Source organism: Neopsephotus bourkii, unplaced genomic scaffold (genome assembly GCF_033783945.1).
Source record: "Neopsephotus bourkii isolate Nb327-2 ecotype Australia unplaced genomic scaffold, CSIRO-AGI_Nbou_v1 NB_53, whole genome shotgun sequence".
NCBI lineage: Eukaryota > Metazoa > Chordata > Aves > Psittaciformes > Psittacidae > Neopsephotus > Neopsephotus bourkii.
The window spans coordinates 9,027,382-9,053,608 of record NW_026900570.1 but is presented as its reverse complement, the minus strand read 5'-3'; the positions used below and the strand labels follow the sequence as shown (position 1 = coordinate 9,053,608).

Sequence of the window (26,227 nt, the reverse complement as noted above, 5' to 3'; positions counted from 1 at the left end):
GCTAAAGGTACAAGTTCCACCAGGAGAGGCTTCATCAATCACTGGGGCAACCTCCCCAAGGATATGGTAGAGTCCCCATTTCTGGAGGTTTTCAAGATGAGATTGGAGACAGGGTTAAGTTGTCTCACCTAAGTTCTTTCCCCAAAAATCACTGGATCAGATAACCAGGTCTTTTCCAGCCTGGGCTGTTATATGATTCTTTGAATTTCAGCCCAGTCCTTCTGCCTACTTATGTCTATGTGTACATACATCTGAACATGATGCATGTCTTTTTCTATAATCATTAAAACATAAGTATTTTTGTAAAACCACCTTTTCTGGGTTTGGTCTGGTTTGGTTTTTTTTCTTTATTTTTTATTTTTAATTCTGGACACATACAGAGTTACATTCTGCCACTGAATTCATAAACACACAGCAGCATGTAACTGACAGTAGAATGTAGCCCCCAAACCATCTCACCTATTTAATACACAGTATGAAATGACAGATTATTTTTCAAAGGAGAACAAGATAGATGCCAGCATGAAACATTGTTTACAAAAGCATCACCACTACAGCTGTCCCCAAGCAATAAAGTTGTTTATTCCAACCTCCTACCTCATGTAAACTAGAACCGTCGGTACTGAAAAACAACTTCAGACCTGTTCATGAGTCCATGACAAATAAGACAACTGTCTTTCCAAAATATACAAATGTCCATTTTACATAAAAGTGAACAGACTTCTAAATTCCATGTTAATATTTTCTTAAAAATAATGCATACTGTAGTTTGAAATTTGATTCTGTCTCTGCACATACTGATACATTCAGAATAAAGGTAAGTCTTTAAGGCTTCTTTTCTGTTACTGTGACTATACATAAACATTTAGAAATATTTAATAAATGCGTATTAGTCCATTCCTGTCGAAACTTTATACAGAAGAATAGAGAGATTCTTCTGAATTCAGAAGACATGACAACTCTTCTAAAGGGTAGGAATTAGAGTCTACATAAAATCAGAAACAGATTAAGTAAGGAACTAAGAAACAAAGGCTTTTAAACATGTAAATTCAGTTTAGATTTAGAAATCTGGATCTGAAGCCAGATAAATCAGATTTAAACGTTGAAAAGGCCTGTGATTACGATTTTCACTATAGGAAATCGTGGTAAACATTTTAACCATAAAGCATAAATCTTAAATACAGAAATAAAGAACTTACATGCCATCATAAGAGCTTGTTTTACCTTCCCATGCCCCTTTTTAAGCATTCTGACACAAAACACAGAACCACTTCTAGCAACTCTCCCAGACTAAAATGCATCTGTGGGAGCCAAGCACTGACTACCACTAGAGCCTCAGCTGCTGGAAGCAGCTCAGCAGGGTCCAGCCTGGGAGCAACCCAGCTGGGCTCTCACACTTGATGCTGATCAAGACTCCAGTACTACGCAATAGGAGACTGGATATTTTTATGTAGGTGCTTACATTATAAACACCTAAATACAGGTTTCTCTTTTTTTGGAGTTGTTCTGGGTTCAGCAGTAGCAGTCATTTTTCTCCTTCTTAGTAGCTGGTGCAGTGCTGTGGTTTTGACTTTCAGTCTGGGAACAACACTGATAACACTGATGCTTTTAATTGTTGCTAAGTAATGTTTACCCTGATGAAGGACTTTCTGAGTCTCAGGCTCTGCCACGGAGAAGGGAAAGCCAGGAGGAAGCAGTGACAGCACACCTGACCCAAACTAGCCAAAGGAGTATTCCATACCACAGCACATCATGCCCTGCATATAAATAGGGGAGTTACCCAGAAGGCCCAGATCGCTGCTCGAGTCAGGCTTGGTATCAGTTGGTGGGTGGTGAACAGTTGTATTCTCTTCCCTTGTTATTTCCCTTATCATTATTATTATTGGTGGTAGCAGCTGTGGTTTGTGTTATACCTTAGTTACTAAACTGTTCTTATCTCAACCTGTGGGAGTTACATTCTTTCAATTCTCCTCCCCATCCCTCCAGGAGCTGGGGGAGGAAGAAGGGGGCAAGTGAGTTCTGAGCTACCGGCTGGGCTTAAACCACAACAGGACTACACTATGCATATTTTTCTAATATTATAATAAATGGAGGGAGAACGCTGGGAGAACACAGAATTACACTATGCATATTTTTCTAATATAATAATAAATGGAGGGAGAGCACAGGGAGAATGCTGAAACAAGTTAACAGAATAACCACTTATATATGGTCATGTATTGATCAGTGATACCCCAAAACTACTACGTTCCTATGGGAATTCAAAGGCTATTAGAAATTACGCAACAATTCTGACCATATTACATATACAAAAAATATTCCAGTTTTGATTAGTCCAAGAACAAGAAAAAGAAAACAAAACAAATATTATTACACCTGCATTTAGTAATGGCTTTAAGGTGCTCTTCTGGCAGCCAGACAGGGCATTCGGCTGTCTCAGAGCTAGATGCAACCATTGCCCTTGTTGAGATGTATCTGCCTTTCTTCCTGCTGACTGGAGGGTCAAGCCAGCACTTTACAGTTTACATTTTATCTGAGTATTTTCACTCATGAGCTAAGACCCTCACAACTTGCCAATATAAAGAAATAAAGGGAACAGCCAATACCTAGTTACCCATAGCAGCAACATCTGTGAGAAAATATTCTTGGTCCAAATCAAGCTTTTCACCTTCTTCATCATACAAAAGCAAAAACAAGCAACTGCTGGAGCACTTGGAGTATTGACAACCCCATCAGGTAGAAGCCAGATCACATGGCCAAGAAACGACCTCACGCAGTAAAAAAGCTGAATTTGCAAGTGAATATGGGAGATTCTGAACTTTTGCAGGGGTATCTTGAGGTCTTATCAGCTCTTTGACTAGCATAAACCTTTAGTGAATTCTTTACCGACGCACTGGTCACTACTTCTATCTGTGCATACTTATAGTTATGGTTAATTATTTAATCCAAAGTCAGCTGACAAACCATGCCTTTTTCAATTGTGACATACACCTCTACCTACAGAAACAAGCAAACCACATGAGCCATGGCCTTATTCACCGGCTGATAATACCTTTTCCTCCCATGATCAGCCGCAGGGTAGTCCTGCCTGGCTTCATAAACCCTGGATAGTCTCCTGATTACACCCATACAGCCCCCACCTTTTGTACGGGAACATCCACTGAAGACCCCTCAAAAAGAGAAAGGCGTCTGCATTAGGCCTAGAGCTTCAAATATATGTATATCTCTGTAATAGAAATTCTTTATAAGGAATATTACAAGCTTTAAAACCATCTCTGTATTTTATAATTTATACACTGTCATGGTTCTATGTTCATTAAGGCTGTTACCACAAGAGAAATTATTAAGCACATGTACTCAGAAAGAAAGAAGAGAGCAATGAGACTCTTACCTTGGAGTTGTACAGAGTAATGGATAACCAGTTAAAAATGATTCCTCCAACTGAAACCTAGCTAACCCTTTACTAAATCTTAAAGCACAACTCCTTACTAATGACAATAATTTTTACTGCAGTTTCAACCTCTACATGTGAGGCGTTTTAGATAAAAGCCTCTACCCCCTTACTTTCCCCATCTCCAGGACATGAATCATAGAAGTTGAAGACTTTTCCACTGTAGCTACCATCATAACAAAACCTAGACACAAAAGCCAAAATACAATTCTCAGACATGGATAAGCAAAAAAAAAAGTATGGTAGCAAAACCAAAAATATAAACAAAATGAATGAGCTGCATTTCTGCCTTCTATTCCTATGTTATGGCATAAAACAGAAGCAGGGTTTGTTTTAAACGAAAAATTGTATAACATGGGGAAGCTGGAGCATGAGAATTCACAAGAAATTAGTGTTTTAAATTCACCACCAACCTACCTCTAAAAGCTCTGATTTATTTTTTTTTTCAACTGACAGTGCTGAATCACACTAATTTATAGCATCCAATGTTTTAAGAAAGCATATTCAATCACACTGAAAGCAGGTCTTATTTTACTGAAAGTACAAGCTGAACGCAGGTACTCTACAGCTGGAGATACAAGACCATATGCTACTTGCACATCTGATCTTGTTAAAAAAGGAACCAGAGTAACCGTACCAGATTACTATGGACAGATGTCATGAACAAGAGTAACTTCAGGAATGTACCATTCAGCACGTTTTGGCTCAAGAAGATAGCATTAGTAACCAACTTCTCTTCCCATTTCAGAATACATTTGAATTGCTTTAATCTCTGGCTTTTGCTAGATACTAGAAAGCTGCTGGGGATTTAGGAATCAAACCTGCTCTTCTGTTATAACCATGAAATTTTACTCTATTTCCTACCTTGCTTTCATGCACTGTCAAATACAGATATATACCAAATACAAATGTATGTATATAGATTTACATCTAATTTTAATGGTACCAATCTAATTGCACTTGCCAATGTGATCAACCACTTCATAAGGGTTTTTTTTTAATTAAGGGCCACTGGAGGATTTCCTTCCCTTGCTGCTCTTGCACACTTTCCCAGTGCACAGCACAGCTGGATGCTCTTAATCCTCCTGTGAAACAGGCCTTGCCAGCAAAGCAAGGAATATACTATTTCAGTTCAAGGTGTTTTGATTGTTGCCGGTTCCAATATTTGACTACAGAAACTAAAATGACCACCCAAGAGAAGGTTTCTGTGTACTTAAACTTCAGGAACTGGTGAAAATTTTAACTCGCTCACACACTTCCTTTTCATGTCTCCCTGGTAGGAAACAGCATGAGTCCAGATTTGATCAGGGCCTGAGCAAGTCTTGAGTTCTCAAATAGAAGTGACATTATCATATATATGTATAAATTTCAGAGGGAATAAGATTTTTCAACTATTCCTCAAAGTTTGGTTGCTGTGGGGGAAAAGAAAGTACTGTGGAGGGAAAGGTGAAGAACAAAACCCAACTCTTTTTTTAAGATATTTCAGAATTAAATTAAATATTGTAAAATTTGTTCCTAAAAATTGTCAATCTGTGGGAAAGAATTAATTAAATAGTTGAGCAAAGGAGTAAAAAATACAATCCTTAACTTTCTAACGCTATTCTGAAACTGTATTTGGATTTTTGGCTTCATAATGGTGAAATGATTCTCTGGTACGAAGTTTCACCTGACTTACTTTATTGGCTTGAGAAATACCAGAACTTTCTGAGAAATACACAGATCATTCGCTCTGTGGACAACCAGAAGGCTCTGGAACTAACTGGGAACAATTGGTGGGAAAAGCAAGCTAACCAGCATATACAGCCAGAATACCTTAAAGGACTCAGAAAGCAGAATTAATCATTTCCATTTCTTCGATGTATCACTCTAATTTGACAGAGTCCTAGGAAAGCACAACAGATAGGAGCAAAAGTAGTTACTTCCAGGAATTTCAACAGACTTCATGCATTCCTCCGTTTTTAGGCACTAAAACCTAGTTTTAGTTAACAGAACTATTTTTTCTAATAACTACTTGAACATATATAATTCTGTGCTGTTATTAGTCCCTATTACAACAGCTTATAATGACTTTCTAGAAACAAGGTCTTTCTCAGTTTCATCTGCAGAACTGGCTGTGATGTTGCTATGGTTTGTTCCATAGTTGTTTATAAAAAATGAGGTGTTGTCCACACAAAACTAGTTGCACTTCCTCAGCACATCACACCTTCATTCCTCAAAGTGCAATTCCAGTGAATGTTCACATGTGTCAGATGCTGACAAAGATCATCCTGGAATGTTTTTCATCTTCTATTCAAAAGCAAAAGATGAGACAAGCTTTGAGAGAAGTAACTCAATCCAAGCCAGAACAAACAATAAACCTCTGCAGTCTCCAAGATGAATTCAGGGTTTACAGCTATCTTCTCTAAAGAGCCATAAAGCCAGGTTAGACCAGGATTATTATTACCCCTGGTATCTGTAATAAGTCCTGCCCTAGAGGTTTCTTCACACTGTCACTGCCTTACCTGTGGTGCATACCCTGTTAAATGGGCTTCAGTTTAATTAATTATCCTGCTAATATGAAATCACAGAAGGATCCTGGTCTTCCAGGGACATGCAGATTCATTAACATATTTAAAGAACAAACGGTTTCTCAAAAACCACTACCACAAACAAACAGAAGTAGAAAATTTGCTCAAAAGAAAAATATTTGCAACTTCAGACTTCAGTCAGTAACAAATGTGCTTCCAGACTACCACTAGTGCCCAATCATTTACCTAATTGGTGAATAAATGGAACTAGTTGAGCTGTTCAGAGACCAAAATCAGCACAAAACATATTATAGAACATCACATATTAAAATATTCATGTACCCAACATTTCATAAGATGATTGCTATGAAGATTTCTAATCCAACTTCTTTTGCTGAGACAACAGTTTCATTAACTGCCATGGTGAAAATCTAATGAGGTATGGAAATATGCCTTGGAAACATCAAACAAGCAGAACTGTCCATCACAGGAGATACCTTCAGATCTGAGCATCAACTTTTCATTTCAACACAGGCAAATACAGAGACAGCAGCTAAACCCATCCGTGCTAAATTCTTCTGTATAAAGTAAATTCTGGTTTGATGCCTTATGAAAACACAAAATTTGCACAGTTATTTTCAATGAAAACCCTCAGTGTTTTCATGTTACATTGTACAAAGAAGAAAAATAAAGCAATAATCCTACATATGCACAATGCTGTATATGGGCTTCCTGTGTATTTCCAGTGTCCATAGTACAGATGCATTTTCATTATACATATGAGGACACCTCTTGGAAAATTTCAGACGCATACAAATACATAAAGTGACTGCTAGGTAATTCTAATTTCAGACCTCTTTAAACCTCTACTAATATATTAATAAATAAAAAGAAGTTGGAATTGTGCCAAAAAGTCCAAGATCAAAAGCAGCATAAATGTACACTAAATAAATATATTAACTCTGATATATTAAAGATCACTGTCTTCAAATTTATAATTAATATGTGTTACAATGTTAGCAACAACCATTTATAAGTGCAGTGTGAAAACTGACTCACGTTGGCTATTTAATAGTAATATTATTAGCATTCAATGGCAAAATGTTTATTAAAATAATGCCCTTTAATTAAAATAACCCTATTGGTATCAGTTGTGAAGAACAGCAGCACTTCACATACTATATAAATGTTTATGACTAAAAAAATTAAACAATTTTCAGCTGTCCATTTCAGTCTTAATGCAGTTATTTTGGAAGCAGAAGGAATCCCATAAAAATTTAGTCAGCATACTGCTGGTGCTTGTATCATGCTTAGAGAGCCACTATCACATACGAATACACTCCATAATAGCTTGGAGTAGCATAAAGATTAGATTGATAAAGTAATATATATACACATATATATTACCTGTTCTTGCCTCTCCAGCCACTTGTCCACCATGGGATGACTGGCACTTAACGATGAACGAGCATTGTCTCTCTGAAACTGGTTAGACCAGCTATTAGTATCTCGTGGTAGGCTTCTGTAGTTTTCATCTTTCTAGTTTAAAAGAAACAAAAAAGTGTCTTATAAAAAACAACCAGTCCTTGCACATTAACAATGCAGCTGGTTATTAAACGAATACAGAAGGAAGACTGACAAAGGAGAATGCAGCTCTGGCTGGACTCAAAGACACGACTGCCCCGCCACTCAATTGCAAGAGCTCCCCTTACTTAATGCCAGTGAAGCCTTTGGTGGATTTATAGCTCCTGCACCCACCTGGGCTTCACTACCTCTCTTTTTCCAACTTCAAACCTCCAGTGCACAGTCTTCCCAAGTATATACATACTCTGCAAGGCTTTTGGAGCTCCCTGGTTTCATTCTTACCAAGAGCAAATGCACCATACAACATTCATCCAGCATATGTACATTCAGTAACAGCTAGGGCCACTACATAATTTTCCCAAATTGCTGTATGTAATCACCTTTTCAATCAAAGCTGTCTCACTGCTCCAGGTACTGTCCTTTAGGCCAGAACATTATGTTATAGAGTTCAAAACTTGATTTTATTATTCCACATAATAATGTTTTGCTTGTTTTGCCTGAAGGTATACAAATACAGTCACATTTGTACAACAGCAGCAGATGCAGGTTACCCTGATGGAGATACATTTATCCCATTGAGACTGATATCTTCTTTTTTCTAATTGATTAGTTTCTTTGCACATCTTTCCCACAAACTGTACAAATTCTTCAGCTTCTAAAGATTATTAGTCCTTACTCAGTCTGATCACTAAAAGCCAGTAAAAACAGAGGCCGATCCTTAATGACAGGAGTTACCCTTAGCCCAAAGCCAAGGAATTACTGATAACTTACAGAGGTTCGTTCCCTCCAATCAAAATAGTATATGGAACTGAAATTCTGCTTAGGTTTCAAAAGAAGATTACAACTATGCTTTAAGTATCCTTCCTCCAGAAGCAAAATATTTTTCCAGTCAATGTTTGTCTATCCTCATGTCAAATCAGGTATCTATTTGTAAAATAGGATTGCAGTGCTACGTATTTTGCTATACTATGACTTATGAGAATTTTGAGAATCTCTTTAAAAAAAACACCCAAACATGTTAGGCCAGAGCATCATGCTATAGAGTTTAAAAGTTGCTTTTATTATTCCACATAATAATGTTTTGCTTGGTTTGCCTGAAGGTATACAAATACAGTCACATTTACAGCTGAAACCTTTTTTTTTTCTTTTTCTTTTTTTTTTTTTGTATTCATAGCACACAGCAGATATTTGACCCTTTCTCAAATCAATACTTTATTCCATCAGCATGAGTATTTCTCCCTTCCCTACTTGCTGTATTGATATTTCTCTGGCGTGTCACAGTATCAGTCCAAATTCTAAAATATGGACTGTAGCATCAATTCCCTTACAATTGTCCTTCACAACTTTATTTCTGGTAAATGTATGACAGGCTTTGCTAGGAAATTCAGGTCTCAGTATAACTGTGATATGTAGCACAGTCTTCAAAAGCTTCCTGTGTGAGAGCAGTCTTTTCCCAGACATATCAAATTTAAGCTTTCTTAACTAATGACAACTTCTTCTCTTGAAAGAGACTTTGTAGTGTAAGACTTCCATTTCAAGACATTAAAAACTGAACTCAACCAGCACGAGAAAACCTTGTAAAAATATATCTGCAAAAATAAACAGCCCAACAAATCAGCATCATAAATTAGTTTACCCCGCCACAAATGAGTAAGAACTTTGCGTCTTTTAGCAATGAAAAAAATCAAGCTTTCCAATTTGTTTAACCTCACAGCAAACTAGAAACTTGTTTAATCTCTTGCTTCGAAAGGGACAGTGGAAGTCAGTCGTTGCTTTGTACAACTGTTCCTTAGGAGAGCCATAAAAGCCAGGAAACAGTGTGCAAAAATTGATTTTTTCCTGCTGCTTTTCTTATTTAATTCTTCTCTTCAGGTGACAGAGGTGGCACAGTTCCTATGAGCCAAAACAACAATTTTTCCTATTCAAAGTGGTAGGAAGTTCTAACAACAAAATCAAAATCTGACAAAGAAGTAACAAAAGATCATTTTATGCACAAAAAACCCCATGCAGTTGGTACATGAGTTACCGTCATCTAACAACAACTCACTGACAGACCATCACCTACTCTGAATGAAAAGAAATTTCTTCCTATGTAATGAAATGTTTTCTGTATTTCTGTACTTTGTATATAATTCAAATCCTTTATTGATTACTGTTTACAAGTTTCAATACAAACTTTTAAAAAAGACATTTTACCTATGCTACACAAAAAAATCTCTCTCCACACAGCATCCATTACCCATGCACAAAAGTGCTTTGCAAGAACAAGAGAGAAGAAAGTTCATCAAGTGATGTGCTGTTCTTCAATCATTCAAACACTTAGTGATTTTTCTGACAGCAGAAGTAAACGCTGGAATGGTAGAGAGATGTGGTTCCTTCTTGTGTTTCTCAGTGCTGCTCAGAGGCTCAAAATACAGCTGCTACTGGAGTAGAATAAATACTTTACCAGTGTTGCAGTCACACACAGAGTCATGTTGGTATTAGACAAACAATGAAACATTAGAAAAACAACTGGCCACAGACATGTTCTCTCCTCCTTTCTTTGCCATTGCTTTTTAGCAAACAGCTATCCCTGTGTGATGGCACGGACATAAACACTAAGCTAGACAAGGCACAGAGAAACTGGCACTTTCAACACTGTCGCATGGTGCTTCTTGCAGATAGCTACACAACAAAACCATAAGATGCTGCTGGTGACATGGAACCCCATCTATGCAGGGATCTCCACTACTGCTACTGCCAGATCTAATTCAAAGGTAGAAGTGGTGATAAAATACAGAGATGGAGGTGAAAAACACATGGCTGCGCCTTGAACATTGGGATTTACTGAACCATCCATCACTTTGTTTGCTATTTAAATTACATAATTTATATATAGGTTTAGTTGTGGTTTTTTTTAATATGTGTTAACCCAGAAATCTTTATTCCAACTCAGCATAATCTAGCATTAGATCTAACACATGCTCGAAACATCCGACTAGAAAAGGTGTGTGTTGCTTTTAACATCAATACCATAAACAAAAAGATTTCATGGTACAGAAGCCATCCGGGTCACACAGGGAATTGGCATTTCTTCTGGAGCTGCAGCTGTAAGCTCTCCTGGGATCAGGGCTGACATGTATCATCAGTTACAATTAAATGCTCTAATTTAAAAAAAAAAAAAAAGTTTCTTTCCCAAACATCTTTGGGGACCACGAGCTATGTCAGCTTTATCATGTTTGAAATGGAAATTGATCAATACAACACCAAAAGTGCCAAGTCACAGTAACACCACTGCACTTAACAGCAGTATTTTGTAGTATTTTTAATGAAGACACATACTCTAACACCTTAAGATTTAGTTCAGCATGGTGTTCCTGTAGAGCTTTGCTGGAGGGCTGGGTAAAAGGGGACAGGAGAAATGAAACAATTTTGCTATAGTTTTGACTTCAGATGATTTGCAATATATAATAAGCTCCTCATCAAAGACACTGCAGCTTGTAGATGAAATGATGGATTAGAATGATCTCTGCATTTGACTTAATAGCTGTTAGTGCATAAATTCAATCATGACTTTAACCCACAGCTGTACTCCTACGGACCCCCAGCGTCACTAACCCAAGCAAAACATCCTCCACATAGCACAACAACAGTTTCACATCTGTCTGCCACTAGGCCGCATTACGGTAATGAAGAAATTTGGTTTTTCTGTTTGCTTTTATCTCCTCTGTGGTTACTGTAAATTGTGGAAAATTTGGGTATGCTTTTTTTAATACTATATAGCAACAGATCAGGAGTAAAACAGACTGAGGACCTCTTCAACATAATTCTCTGGAAGGAGATACAAAAACATAAACAAGTTTTCACTTTAATTATTTGCAAATTGCCACCTCTCATTTAGGATTTTCACTAACACTGCACTGACTTTCTTTTACTGTCCGTTCTGTTTTTATTGTTCACTGCGCACTTTGGGAAAAGTTTCTCATTTGCTTGGGTTTGATTCCTTGTGATGGCCTCAGACTGAGATAGGATTTGTTCATGTTGATGAGAGATGAGATTTCATTTAGTCTTAGGGGGTTATAATTTCATTTCACTTCAGGCAAATGCATGTCTACAAGTGTATTTATTATTGTTGAATCGCTATAAAGTCTGCTCTTCCTTGCTTTTATGCTCCACTATGCCCATGTTAGATCCTAAACAGTCTTTGACAGTTTGTTATCACTCTCAGACGGGTTGCTAAATACTGTAATTAACAAAACATTCGTATAGTTTATGAATGGGGGGCTTTTATTTATTGTGTAAATACCTCTCTGACTGATGCAAACACCTGCTCATAAATGCAGTATACACACATACCTATTTTCTATGGTGTCTGAAGCTCTAGTGACCAGATTCCTGGAATTTTTTTTTAGTTGATTGGTTGTGGGGTTTCTTTAACTAAACTTTAGACTGTCCTGGGTTCAGCATTAGCAGTCATTTTTCTCCTCGATAGCCGGTGCAGTGCTGTGTCTTCGATTTTAGTCTGAGAAGAATGCTGATAACACACCAATGTTTTTAGTTGTTGCTAAGTAATGCTTTCCTTGATCAAGGACTTTTCATTCTCATGCTCTGCCAGTGAGGAAGGGCATAAGAAGCTGCCAGGAAGCTGAGACAGGACACCTGACCCAAACTAGTTAAAGGGGTATTCCATACCACAGCTTGCCATGCCCAGTATATAAACTGAGGGGAGCCACTGGGAAGGCCCAGATTGCTGCTGGGGTCAGGCTGGGTATCAGTCAGCAGGTGGTGAGCAATTATATTGTGCATCCCCCGTGTTTATTGGGTTTTTTCCCCTTTTACCTTTTAGCTTTATATGCTCTCCCCTTATTTCCATTATCATTATTATTATTAGTGGTAGTAGCTTTTTATGGTACCTTAGTTACTGCACTGTTCTTACCTCAACCTGTGGGATTTACATTTTTTTCTATTCTCCCCCCTGCTCCTGCCCAGAAGAGAAGGGGCAGTGTGTGTGCGCATGCGTGAGTGAATGGCTGCATGTTAGTGGGTGGGCTTAAATCATGACAAGACAAATAAATTAGGGATAAGACCAACTGGACACCTATTCCTCATATAAAACTAATTTTTAAAAAAGGATGAAGGATGCACAAATAATGTCTATTTTACAGGGAAAATACACATGGGCAATTAATTAACCCAACAGGTGTGAATAAATGGAAAATCCCCTTGGTAAAAAAAGAACACCTTCGTACACAGAGGTCAGATTTGGAACTATTCTCTCTATTCAACAGCAGCTTTTTAACAAGAAAGAGTACCAAATTTCAATAGTTTACCTTGAAATCAATTGTACTGGTCACTCTTTATAAATACCCATCTCTCTTAGGAAATTGACACTACTGCTTCGGCAAGCTTCCTTTTCCCCTCAGTAGATTCAGTTTACTTTATTATTCTACAGTTTCAGGTCACAGTTTGCTTTCTTCTGTGGTTGAAGAATATGATCCCAACAGCCACAATAATCCAGATACAGCACAACCATCTAACACATATAAGTAGTATCCAGTCTCCAGATATCTGGATTCTCTGCTCTTAAGCTGTTCTCCTGGGAGTAAAGTAAAAGCCGACTTCCACATTAAGGAATTACCACAGCTTTGTGCCTCCTCTCAGCTCTGACCCGGACCATGAGTCGTTTCCAGCAACTTGTATAAACTGTCTTAGGATGCAGAAGATGTGAATCTAATAGTCTAGTAAAGAACTTGTGTGCCCTATTTATGATGAAAGATAAGAAGAATCACCACTCTGTAGTCATTCTAACCTTTTCAGAAAGACTTGTCTTTAGAAATGACCCTCTTTATAGCTCCGTAAGTGGAATTAATGTATTATGCATGGACAATAGTTCATTAAATAAGCAATTGAAAAGCCAGTGTTCTGCTAAAGTTCTATCACCTTATGCTCAGAAACTTCCAGATTTGTCCAATTCCAATTCAAATACACTATGTTCTCTTTTGATTGACAAGCAAGGCCTGACCTTAAAAAAGCAATAACTAGGGGACAGTTTTCAGTGCATGCTGTGTTATATATAAATATTTAGTGTGAAAGAATATGGGCTAAATTAAGAGTAAATAAAAAACATGAGACTGCCTATCCAAAACATTCTGTTGACCTCTCTTGTTTACAAAGGAAAAAATCAAAAATGTCATGATCTTTGCACGTACACATGCAAAGCCAGAAATTACAAGGCAGTGTATATTGTTATTTCTCAGACTGAGGGACAGGAAAGAAGCTGCTTCTTCCATTCACTCTTATTAATCTCAAAATAAAACAAGAGATAATGCAAAACAAGCCAAATAACATACAGCAGTTGATATTCCGTATGTATAATTCAGAAGCTGGATTTTATTTCTGTAAGCTTAACTAAAAAGGCTTTCCACAGTTGCATTTTAAAGAAAAATAAATTAACCAGCTCACTTAGAATGTTATGAAGCTACACTACTGATTCACCTACACATTATACTTAGACACCAGTTTCCCCTTCCACTACTTTTCACTAAATTGAAATACGTTTTTTTTGCTGCACCGCTTTAGAGGCCTCTAAAGAATTTCTGCGTCTATCCAGATTCATATATGGATCTATATGGCTATGTGCTTAAATGCAATAATATAATTATGCACAATACTGCCACTTTCATCAGATGTTTGCTTTTGTAGCCAAATTTGAAAGTGCTTCATGTTCAATTTGGATTTAGATGAAATAAAATTTGTAAACTGGGGGGGGGGGGTATTTTAAATGTCAAAATACTTTTATTTGATTCCTTGGGAAAGCCAAGAAATTAATTTGCAGGAAGGAAAAAAGGCTGATAATGAATTAATTTTGAAAGTATGCTCTGAAGATCAGATTTAACAAATAGAATGTTAATAGTAAATATATTTAGGAAGCTAAGGAAAGAAGAAACAATGGGGTACAGGAAACTTCACAAGGATCTTATATTTAGATCTTTAAATTAATAATATCTTATAAACCACCAGGAGTACTCATTTAAGTGTTGGGTATATGCTTTCAGATGGCCATAGCTCTAAAATTGTGCAAGTGGCTGTTTATACATTTAGAAACTTACATCTGCTGTGATGCAATGAAGAAAGGAGGACAGGGCATAAGGAAATCATTCTGCCTTCTTAGGCTAACTAAACATCTCCACCCTTCCCCCCTTCCTTAATTACTTTGACAAGCATGGAGAAGAGCAGTGACTTAAGGTCAGAAGCACAAAGGCATGCCCCAAACCCATGGCAAGGGGCCGTGCCTTCATGTGCTGCCAGCCAGACACTTGTCCCCTCTGTCTGTCCTTACCCAAACCACTGCCTGCCTCCATATATAACAATGCAGACAGGGAACCCTGCAAGGCTCCCAGCAGAGCATACATCACCCCATCCCACCTGCAAACTCATTTCAGACCTTGGCCAGAATCTCTCCTGCAGCCTTTGGGGAAAGGCCCAAATAGGTACCAGACAGGTGGCTTGTAGCAGCTTGTTTTCCTTTTATCTAAAGTTTACAGCAGAACAGTCACCTTCGGCTCCTTGCAGCCTCATGGGCCTTTCTCACACTGAACAGCTTCCCGTCATGCTCTATCTTTTGGTTTTAGCTTTTATCCAGATTTCTTTTATTTCATGTGCTCATCAGGCAATGCTTTTAAGTTGGACATCTGTACACAGGAGCTGAAGAGCTCATTTATAGAGACAATTAAACTGGGTGGTAGCACAGAATGATCATTGCTTTTCCATCAGGCTGTGAAACAAAACCAAGCTAAGTGACATCTGTTTCAGCCCCAGATTTAGTCATAACAGAAATAAACGTAGAAGGTGACTAGGTGCTCCTGGTTTGAAATCCTGTATTTGCTAGAGCTGAATTTCCCCACTAATGAAAGTTCACCACCTCCTCCCCAACCATTCTTCATATAGGTTAGTTCCACATACGGCTCTTCATTTTATTTTGAGACTACTTTGCCTGGTTGTCTTTCCTTATCTTATTGTGTAACTTATATTCACTGCAAGATTTAAAATACAACAAATACAGCAAAAAAGGCTGAAATAATTGCTATTTAAACCATGTAGACTCATGTCAGAACACTCTAGGGAAGGCACAGACTGCAACCTGGACTGTACTTTCCATTTCTCTTCCTAGCTACACATTCAGCCAAAATCAAAGTATGCTTTGCACCAAGACACAACCTTGATAATATGAAAACAAGATGCAGAAGCTCTTGAACCACAAGTGTTTCTGTAAATGCACAGTTGTGTGTTACAACTAAATAGACAAAAGAAGGTAAAAATGCAGATACAACTATTTCCAGTGAAAATATATGTTTCTAAACTTAAAATAAAATCACTAAACCTGAACATCCAACCTTTTTCTTTTTTCTTCTTTTTTTTTTGTTTAACTTAATTTAAACCTACTCTTTCAATCCCAGAGTTTTTCACCCTCAAACCCAGGGAGAACTGCAAGAACATAAAAAAAATGATAAAGGAAGTTGAGATGAGCATTTAAATATGGGAATTTGCAAAGTACACATTCACTTGGATGAATGGCAGAAGTCAGCAATTTGTTAGAATTTCAACTATTACATACAATATACTTGAGACCATTGTTTTCAGTGGAGCCTTCATCATCTCTCAGAGGGAGGTGTTGTACACTGTCTTACCGAAGTGAAAGACAAACAACTTGCGCACATTCTATCACTCCTTTATCACCACTAGGGACTTACTCATCCAGAACTTCCTTGGCACTCCCAGTTCATGATACAGCAGCACATCACCTCACCTATGGATCAGACATTGCTCATCCAGACATTGCTCACCTATCACACTGAGCAATGTGATAGCACAACACTGGGAGAAAAATATGCATTCCTTCTGCACTACTGATGGAGAACAAAGATTGAGAGTGATCAACAGAATTGCTCAGCCTCTGAGCAGAAGTGGTAAGAAAGCCATCAGCTCCCAGCTCTCTAGTATCTTGCTCTAATGATCTGTTGCTTTTGGAGAACAGAGAGGAAATTTGATAGATGAGCTTCAACAGATGAAAGACTCGGAGAAAAAAAGAGATAAAACAACAGAAGAGATGAAGAAAATCACACTTTCACTTTGGATTCGTTGGTTTTGTTGTCGGCTTTTCCCCTGCTTCTTAACACATTTGGTCAACACTGACTTTTGGATGCAAACAGTTGTATCCTGTCCATGTGCACAGTACTCAGCAAATGTATGAGCACAGCATCAAGTGATAGATAGATATTGGCTGTTATCTCTTTGTGCACTAGGGAAGGATTTTTCACTTTGGGCCTCTCATTCCCAACCTGCTGCTGATGTTAAGAAATACTGTATTTGTTTTCACATTTTGAAAGTCAGGAATTTTGAGTTCTTTCACAGAGATTTTATTTTTTATTGCACTAAAGTTTCACTAGCTGCACTGCTGAAGAAAGTCAGACTCTCTTGCATGGTATCCACTGAAAGCACAAGAGGAAATAAGAATATGAATATATACAAGCTATACTATCAAAACATAAGAAACACTTTCTTACTATTAGGGTGATCGAACACTAGAAGAGGTTGCCCAGAAAGGTTGTGCAGCCTCTGTCCTTGGAGATATACATACTCAAAACCCAGCTGGACACAGACCTGAATAACCTGCTCTCATTGACCCTGCTTTGACCAAAAAGGTTGGACTAGATGCCCTCCAGAGGTACCTTTTAACCTCAGCTGTTCTGTGATTCCAGGAAAGTAATGAATTTTACAGACTACCCAGGACAAAAATAACACATATGATTTTTATTTTATATTGTGCTCTGTTTGGGTGTGATTCCTGTACACTACTTCATCATCACATGACAACCTGCCAGCAGTGAGTTACTATTACAAAGAAACTGATGTATGTAAATTTGGGGGTTTAAATTTTCATTAATCTATCTCTTATAACAATATTTTCTGCATTAAAACACTCTGTTTCATCACCTGTGGATAACACGCTCTCATTCTCCCTTCCTCTCAGTCTATATGACATTACATGTGAAATGACAAAAATTGTGACTGTCTCACTGAAAAAGGCCCTGCTTCAATAAACTTGGATGAAGAAATATTCATGGCTGCTGAATCCTTCAGAACTTTTGTTTAAAATATTGCATTTTTATTTTGAAAGCAGAAAGCTGCATTCATTATGTGGGAGGGTTTAAAACCTATCATGACAAAGAAAGCTGCATTCATTATGTGGGAGGGTTTAAAACCTATCTTTGCATTTACCATGTACTTCTCCTTAGCTGATTCTCTTGTATTACAGCAATTTAACAACACTGTTCATCTGGTACATGCTACTTCCCTTCTGCAGGAGTACAAACCAAAGGTTCCCAAGAAACATTAGCAACACTTCAGTCTCTGAGCATCCAGAATGATGCTCATCCTTTAAGTCCAGTCTTCCTTCATCAATTTAATTGATTTACACTGTGCAATTCAGACTCCCTGGCTGTAAAATGACACTAATACACAGAGTTATAATACAGGGCTCTACAACCCTCTGAATTTCAATCTATTGAAGCACCATGCCATAGTGACAGCGACAAAGGAAACTTCACTAAGCTGTGTTTAAATAGACCCAAGTCTAAACTAAACTAATTTTCACTTTAAATCTGAATTTGACACTGACACACCATTATTGTTGAAGCTTTTCATATAATGCATGCATACTTTTATCTAGACATACTTCATTAGAGAAGTATTTTTTCATTCTGTTTACAAAGAGGATTAGGAAGCATTGTATTTCACAAAAATATAAAAACCTACACTCGAGCAATTTTGTACTCATCAGTCTCCACCCGTAGGAACAGCAAAATACCTGCAAGAAGAGATCTGTTCTTCACAGATAAGGGATTTGACACTAGATGAGACTGCCATGCAGTTTCAAATTCTTCCTCTGCAGTTTAGAGCCTAAAAAGACTAGGTTTCCAAGTAGGAAGAAAGCATACTCTTAAGAATAGTTATTCCTACAAGGCATGTCTATTTTCAACCTGAAAATGCATATATGGGTGAACCTATTTAAAAACAAACAAGCAAAAAACATGGCTGCTGACTAAATGGAAAAGGCAAAAAGAGAACGTAAAAATTATGTGCCAAGTACACTCAGCTACATGTTTGCTGTTGCTGATCCACCCCACAGAACACGTTGCATGCCATTTGCTTTGCTCCAGGTGGGTGAACCCAGGAATAAGAGGCACAGAAGACCATGCACAATCTTTTTTTCCTTTCATTGCTCTCTTTTGAGCTCTCTTTTTTTACTCTACATTGTCACTTTATTCTATTGTACCAAAGCTGTTTCCTCTGATGCAACAATATATGAATCAAATTCAGAGAAGTCACAACGGAAAGTTTTTTATGAACCGGTTAGCCATGGCATATCGCCGTATTAAGCAAGGCAGGTTAACTAGGTAGGCTTTGTGTCTTTCAGAGAAGCAGGATCAAAGCAGATAACTAACTTGTAATTCATCAACACAAATGGAGATGTACATTAAAAAAAAAAACACACTGAAGATATATGGGATAACTAATTTACAGTTACTATAAAATGCAACGTATCTGGGTGGCTGTCTTTATATTCTTCCAATACAGTAACACAAACATCTAAGGGAAAAGAAAGGTAATTTTCAGTGATGCAGCTCACACCTATTAAGGGCAGCTAGTTACGCCAACAGGCTTTGGTACTTTCGTTAAAAAAGTGACTCAAATTAAGACTATCAAAAAAGCATTTTACTGCAGTGGAAAAAAAGCACACACAATACGCTTCAGTTGCATACAATCTGTTTAGCTGTACAGTTCAACACAATTCAAACAAAATTACAGCTGGCAAATCAGGTATTACTGCAGGTCTCCGAGAAGGTATTTTTACTATGAGATTTCTCCTTGTTTCGTTAGAATGGCTTAAGGAAGCAAGAGGATTAAGTCAAGCCATGAGTCACCAGGTAATACAGATACATCTCTCATACACACAAAAGTAGCTGAAAGTGATTTGAATATTCAGTATAAGAAAAATGCCAATAAATAAATTTGCCTACTAAAGCTGCTGATAATCACGAGCCAATTTGGTGAATATCTGCACAGATCAGGAGACCTAATCATTTGGTTGAGACCACTCATGGGAAGGATACAGAAGGACAAGGTCAGGAGTTGCTTTGCTGAATACAGTTAACAACATTACGATAACTTCTAAATAATCAATAATAAGTATTTTGGGACACAGAACATCTGGTTTCAAGTTGCTCTTACAAGTTAGTAACACAGAAACCAGAAATTAGTGAGATTCCAATTTTAAGGAAACAGAGTGTATTGTGATATCCTGACAGTAGATATGACGTTTCCTTATGATGAGATGATATGAAAGATAGCTGACAGATCACATCCAGTTTAGCGCAAGGGTTTCATACCAAAACATCCCACTTGCTGTAATAGGAATGCACCTCAAACTGAACACGCGTTCAAATTCTTGCAAGACTTACTCGGGCCTCTTCACAGCAAACTCTCCTTCTCTGGTCAGTCTCTTCCTCATGTCCTGCTTCATCTACCCTAATAACTATAGGTATCACTACAGTTTCTTCGACAGGATCCTTCATACATCCCACATTTTTCCCCCTCTCCAATGCCCTTTTCCCTTTCTGTTTGCCCAGAAGTACTGGCATATGTCCTGGCTCCTCACAGCCTTTGGTGCATGGCAGCACTCCACCCCTTCATTTCATCTCAAGTTGGGCATCTGCCCATTTTCCTGCCATTCCAAATTCTTCTTACCCAAAATGAAACAAATACCAATAAGGAGTCTTCTCTCGCTTGCCCCTGAGAAACAAATCCCTTCTGCCAGATACATGCAGTTTCCGTTTGCTAATTCCTCCAAAAATTGGAAAGGGTTTCTACCTGTCAATTATTTCTCTTTAGAGGTGACGGGCTGAAAGCAATGTCACTTCTTAGAGTCAGTAGGTGGATGAAGCTTTTGGCAACACTCCCAGAAACCCTTTTCTTGTTTCTGCAAGATACTGCTGGGGCAAAGTTGCTAATCTACAACTGTGCTGCAAATCTCAGCCCAAGAACATATGTTCTTGTGCTGTCAAGAAAGAGAACTGCAGAGAAAACATTACATAGTGCCAACCGCCCACAAAGATATATGGGTGCTCAAGCCCAATGCACTGAGCAGAAAATTAAGATTGTTCTCGTTGCTTTGCTTGAAATGTCTGTGTCATCTATAATCAATGAAACAGTCTGGAACAAAGCACAGCCATCTCCTTTTGTTATTCAAGTAGCTGAAGAAAATAACCTAACATAAGAAAAGTAGTGAGGACTTGATACAGTCCAAATAACCAAAAAACATTTGTAAAACTGCAATGTTAATACTTTGGTAAATGATTGCTGACAGATACTTCAAAAATGCATGTTTTAGAATACTACTACAAATGAAATTGCTCCTAATATTTGGAAAGGAGAATTCTTAATATCCATTCCTAAGAGAAATAGGATTCACTATAAAATCTTGATTTACATGAAGAAATCAAGATGCTGAAAACTTGAAAAAACAGTCTAGCATAAATGAATTTGAGATTAATTCATAACATATGTTGCACAAGCAATTATTATTTAATTCCAGTTATCTATTAAAAATAGCGCACTAAGTGATCTCCTCTATTCAAAGGATTGACATAGAGTGTGCAAAAATAGTAAAAGAAATTATCAGTATCTATTGTACTAACTAACCTATACTGATTGTTTTCCATGTCTTTGATTTAATGTTCTCTTGTGCCTTGCCTCTCCCTCACTACATGAGATCACATGCATTCCCTTCCAGTTCGGTCACCATGCTCCAGTAGTCATGAAATATTTTCATGAAAATCAAGAGTAAGTACATGCTGAACAGCTAATGATGCAAAAAGACTAGTGTGAAAGTTTTGCTGCTGTTCAATTCTCTCCAATTTCTCCTAACTCCAGACACTCTAAGAAATCTGATTATGCTATGTATGGCCCTTCATATCTATGCTTGCGGAGTAATGAAGTGCAGTCTCATTAGGTTTTCAGAAAAATTAACTGAAAATGTTAATACTTCAAATGGATTATATTACCATTTTTACTCTCCAAATCAGAATACTATAAAAGATATTTTTCAAAACAACATGACTTCTGGGTCACCTCAGTACAAGTGACAGAAAATACACCACTACCTACCTGAAATCCTGATAAGCAGAGACCTAACAATACCATGTTAAACTGACACCTCTGTAAGAACATGGACCTCAGTGCCTAGTAGTACTGTGTTTTTATAGATGCTTCTGAAATTACCAAAAGACCACTGCATACAGTTGAGCTCATTAGCAGCATGTAAAAACTTCTTTATTTGGGGTGTGAGTCATGGATGCAGAGTCTTAGTCTGAATAGCATTAAAAAAACAAAAATAGCTATAATAAACTGCATATTTTCTAAGAGGAATTTCTCCTGTGCAGTCAGAATGGTAACCAAAAGTGCAACTTTCTTCAAAAATTACTCATTTCTATTGGAACATATACGTATGTTTTTCATTTTAAGTCTGCCACAAGCTACCATCACAATCATGGGCAATGTCAGGGGCTGTACAAAAGGGAATGGTTTTTTTTTATAATGCATGGAGAAGAGAGTTTCCTGCTGACTTCTTGAGCTAATAATATAATACACGAAGAGATACTGAAATAATATTTTAAAAATTAAGGAAAAAAAGGCTCACTTTACATTTCACTGTTTTAGTTTTAAGAATGTTATCAAGAAGAGAAAGCATTTGCAATTTGTATTTTGTATTACTTGACTAGTTCCTCAGAAAGGAAAAACCGGCAATGCTGTGTCAGAAAAACAGACCAGACCAGCTGGCATGCAAATTATTCATTGACATTAGGACTTCTATGGAGATCAGAAAAATCATTATAGGCATGCCCTTTTTGCATTCAAAGAAAACGTGTGACAGCATTTAGGCCCTGCTTTGCAGAGTAATGAGCAATCAGAGCTTCAGCTACAGTTAATGGCAAAAATCAAGTTTTTGGAGCCCCTGCTGTGGGCATCACCCAGTTTCCAAAGGGCAGGATACACATGCAACTAAATACACTCCTCAGATAATGATGGAGTTTGGTGGACAAGGTCAGAAAACGCAAGTTTAAACCAAGAGCAGGTGAGAGAAGAATAAAATAACAACTCAAGATTCATGCGCATTTGTCACTTATTGGATAAAGAGTGGGAAAGAAATATACCTTTCTTTCATGAGCACTGGGTACGCCAGGGGTGTTCTGCTTGAGAAAGCCTGCTGTTGTGGACCACCTTGTAGGGTTTTTTCGTGAAGGCTCTTCTGAAGAAAAATTTGTGTCACTTACAGAGGTTGAGAGGCCAATCAGTGCAGGGTCACTACTACGTCGGACATGAAGAGGCATATCTGAAGAATAAAACAGACAGTAAATAAACACTGACTAGATTTAAAATGTTTTTCACACAGAAAAAAAAATATTTTTTCAAGCTCTGGATGGGTGGTTTTGACCAAATGTGGTTTCACAGAGTAAGGAATTACTGACCTCAGCATAGCTCCTCAAGGACAAGGCCTGTTTCCTCAAAACCACATCCTTGCCGCTTGACCACACGAGGAGAAAATGAGGGCAAAACCTCAGCTCTTTGAACCTAGCACAGCTTGTTGGTTTTCCAAGTATAAACATAGCCTTGCTACTATCTGTGCGTTGTGTAAAATTAAAAACTAGCATAAGCTTGAACAACTAGGAGGCTAAGGTGATTTACAGGTATTTTAAACAGCAAGCAGCCACAGGCCTAAAGTCAACAACCCGGTAACAAAGAACTGGACTAGAATGACTGCCCATGCAGGTGGGTTGGAACTAGATGATCTTAAGGTCCTTTCCAACCCTAACTATTCTACTATTCTCTGATACTATGACTTTTCTACCACTGCACTGCCACAACTACAGCAAGGTCACTGCCAACACAAAATACAGCAAGAAGCTGCCTCTCTGCAGCAAAAGACAGCCCCCTTGCCTTCTAAAATATACTCTCCATTTCTTCCTCAAAACTTACAGAAGTGACTGTTTCCTATTCTGCATTCTTACTTTGCCTCTTCCTGACAGCTGAAACAAGGCGTGTGCTGATTTACCTTGATTCTCTTAGCCTTCCAGCTGACATGACTGACAGGAGAAAAATATTTTATTAGTAATAAACAATACAGCAGGCAGATAGACTGCTTGGAAAGAGATGGGGTTTTTTTAATATATGTAGAGGTCAAATCCATTCTGGAAAGTTTGATGGCACATTACAGTTAGTTTCTCTTGAAATATAACTTAATTTTTTCCAATTTCATTTATTATCCTACAACAAGTATCCACACATCTATCGTCTCTTTGCACAAACAGACTGCCTGTATTTGTGACCTCTTGGCACTCTCCCACTCAGCACCAGAATGGAGGGGACGTGATTTATCCACTGTATTTCTCTTTAATGCTGCACTGGGAACCTTGAATGCAAAGTGGAAAAGGAAAAGGTGAAAACTATGGCACTAAGCAGCAGAATCAGTGGCAAAGGCACAATTGGCAACAGAATGAAAACCAGGAATATAATGGTTTGATGAAATGGTTCCCCAGGAAGATGAAGGTGCATGTCTCACAATACCAGCAGGAAAACACAACGAGGGGATTTTCTTAAACAACTGGTCTTAAGTTTTACAATATATTTATGTTAATGCTAAGTATAATAATATTAAAATGAAGATTCTTATTTTGCATTGCCTTGTAAAGACACTGAGAAATAGTAAGCCATGCTACACAAAGAAAATGTGTAAGGCTTTTTTTTATCAACAGGACTTGTGCTGCTGAGATACGCACAAGTGTTAACATGACCAAACACCAAAACAGTCACTCTATTTTATGCTCATTCTGATGAACAAGAATAGTGAAGAATTAATGAATGTTTTTCCATCACATTTGTAGTATTTTTCGTTCCTTTGAAAAAAGGAAAATACTTTTTTTTTCATTTTCATACCAAAGATATTCACAATAGTTAATTTCCAGCAAATAAAACGTTTCCTTTTATAAATTATGTGTACATGTATTTATACACATACATACATGTGTGTATAATGGAACTAGAAGTAATTAAAAGAATATTTTTGGGAAAGATCACTTTAATTATGCAGAAAAGTATTTATGGTCTGAGTCAACTCTACTGAGATTTTGATTACTCAGTATATACTCATAAATGCATAATAGAGGGTTTTTCTTTGATTGCCTTGTCTTCAACTACTTCAAGTTTCATGAAGCAGCTGAAGGTAAAGCCTCTCATTTCCCCCTAGATAGCAAACATAATAACAGTGCACTATCAAATTGCAAGAGATCTCTGTAACAAAGGTGGCACAGCTGCAGTCCCAGCGACAGCCCCACGGTGCGTAATGAAGTGACCCATTAACAGCAGTGTCTGTGCTGCTGGCGCAGCCCCGAACATACACTCTCATTTATTAGATTAGCCTGAGAAAGAAAGTGGCTCTGTAGTATGTAGTGCCACTTAAGAAAAGTACCAATCTATATTTGTTCCAAGCAGCAGCCAGTGCATATTATCCTGTTTGCTTCAGCTACCCACCCTACAACAGAGAATTACGATTTTCAAACATGAGTTCACTTGTTCCTTATGCTCGTGCATCTATATATAAGCATGGCGATAGCAAAATGTTCTTGTATCTTTACACTTTTTCTTCAAACTGCTTGAGAAAACAAAAGTTCAGTTGGGTGAACTTCTGTACAAGAGAAGCCAAACTGCCAAAAAAGAAAGAAAGAAAGAAACTGGAACACAGCTCTGCACTTCTGGGAAGATGCAAGCAGTGATCACTACCTTGCCTTTTGCTTTGGAGTGAAAACCTGATAATTTGCACCACGGACAGCAGTAAAGAGTTTTCACAATACTGGAAGTTAATTATGCAACAGAATTCCCAAATGTTAATATGCCCCAGAGAAAACATTAACATGAGAAGTTTCTCTACAAAAATCTATTCACTGATGAGCCACGTTTAATATGTCCCAGCTCATTTTAGTAAGGTTTGTTATTGAGACATTGTCAGACATTTACTGAGCATCTCTCCAAACCTTAAAAAAAAAAGGTATTTTGACACACAATGTGATCAATTTTAATCTCTCCATCTCTATATGAAAATGATTACATAGATAAGTGATTTGCATTACTAAACAAACCTCACAATAAAGAGAATTATAAAAGACAATAACTTCGGTGTGTTGGATCTTTGTACTTCCCAGTTAAACTAGAAGTCTAAACATATGGTAATTATTTAATTTTTGCTGGAATGGGACAAGCTCATGAAGCTAATGCTAGTGTACACTGCTTGAATATGGTCAATACCACTTCAGGTATTTATCCAAGAATTAAATCTTGTTCACACTGTGTTAACCACAACTTGTACATACAATCTTCCCTCCTTCAATTCTATTCCTAGAGACTGTTCTAAATAGGTTTTTATATTCTCCATTAAAATAACTACACAAAAGAATTTACTGAAGAGATTTTTCTAATATATTGTTGGTTACAATCTTCTGGTTTACCTGAATTTATAGATTTGAAGAGGATATACTCTGAAATATGAAAAGGAAAATCAAAGGAAAGGAACTTAATAATTAAACCGCAAGATGAA

At 37.5% G+C, this 26,227-nt stretch overlaps 1 protein-coding gene across 16 annotated transcripts in view; it reads right to left on the bottom strand.

Annotated features, from left to right (window-relative positions):
* The window catches only part of PARD3 (par-3 family cell polarity regulator), a 451,495-nt gene that overhangs the window by 248,930 nt on the left and 176,338 nt on the right, over positions 1 to 26,227 (bottom strand). For 10 of the 16 annotated variants that reach the window (XM_061349937.1, XM_061350015.1, XM_061349977.1 and 7 more), the window contains exons 4-5: positions 22,794 to 22,972; positions 7,366 to 7,497 (exon numbers count right to left, since the gene is read on the bottom strand). In XM_061349937.1, coding sequence (XP_061205921.1) covers positions 7,366 to 7,497; positions 22,794 to 22,972 — 311 coding nt within the window. The remainder of the gene's footprint in view (positions 1 to 7,365; positions 7,498 to 22,793; positions 22,973 to 26,227) is intronic. The other 6 variants (XM_061349985.1, XM_061349993.1, XM_061350002.1 and 3 more) reach the window with 1 other exon arrangement.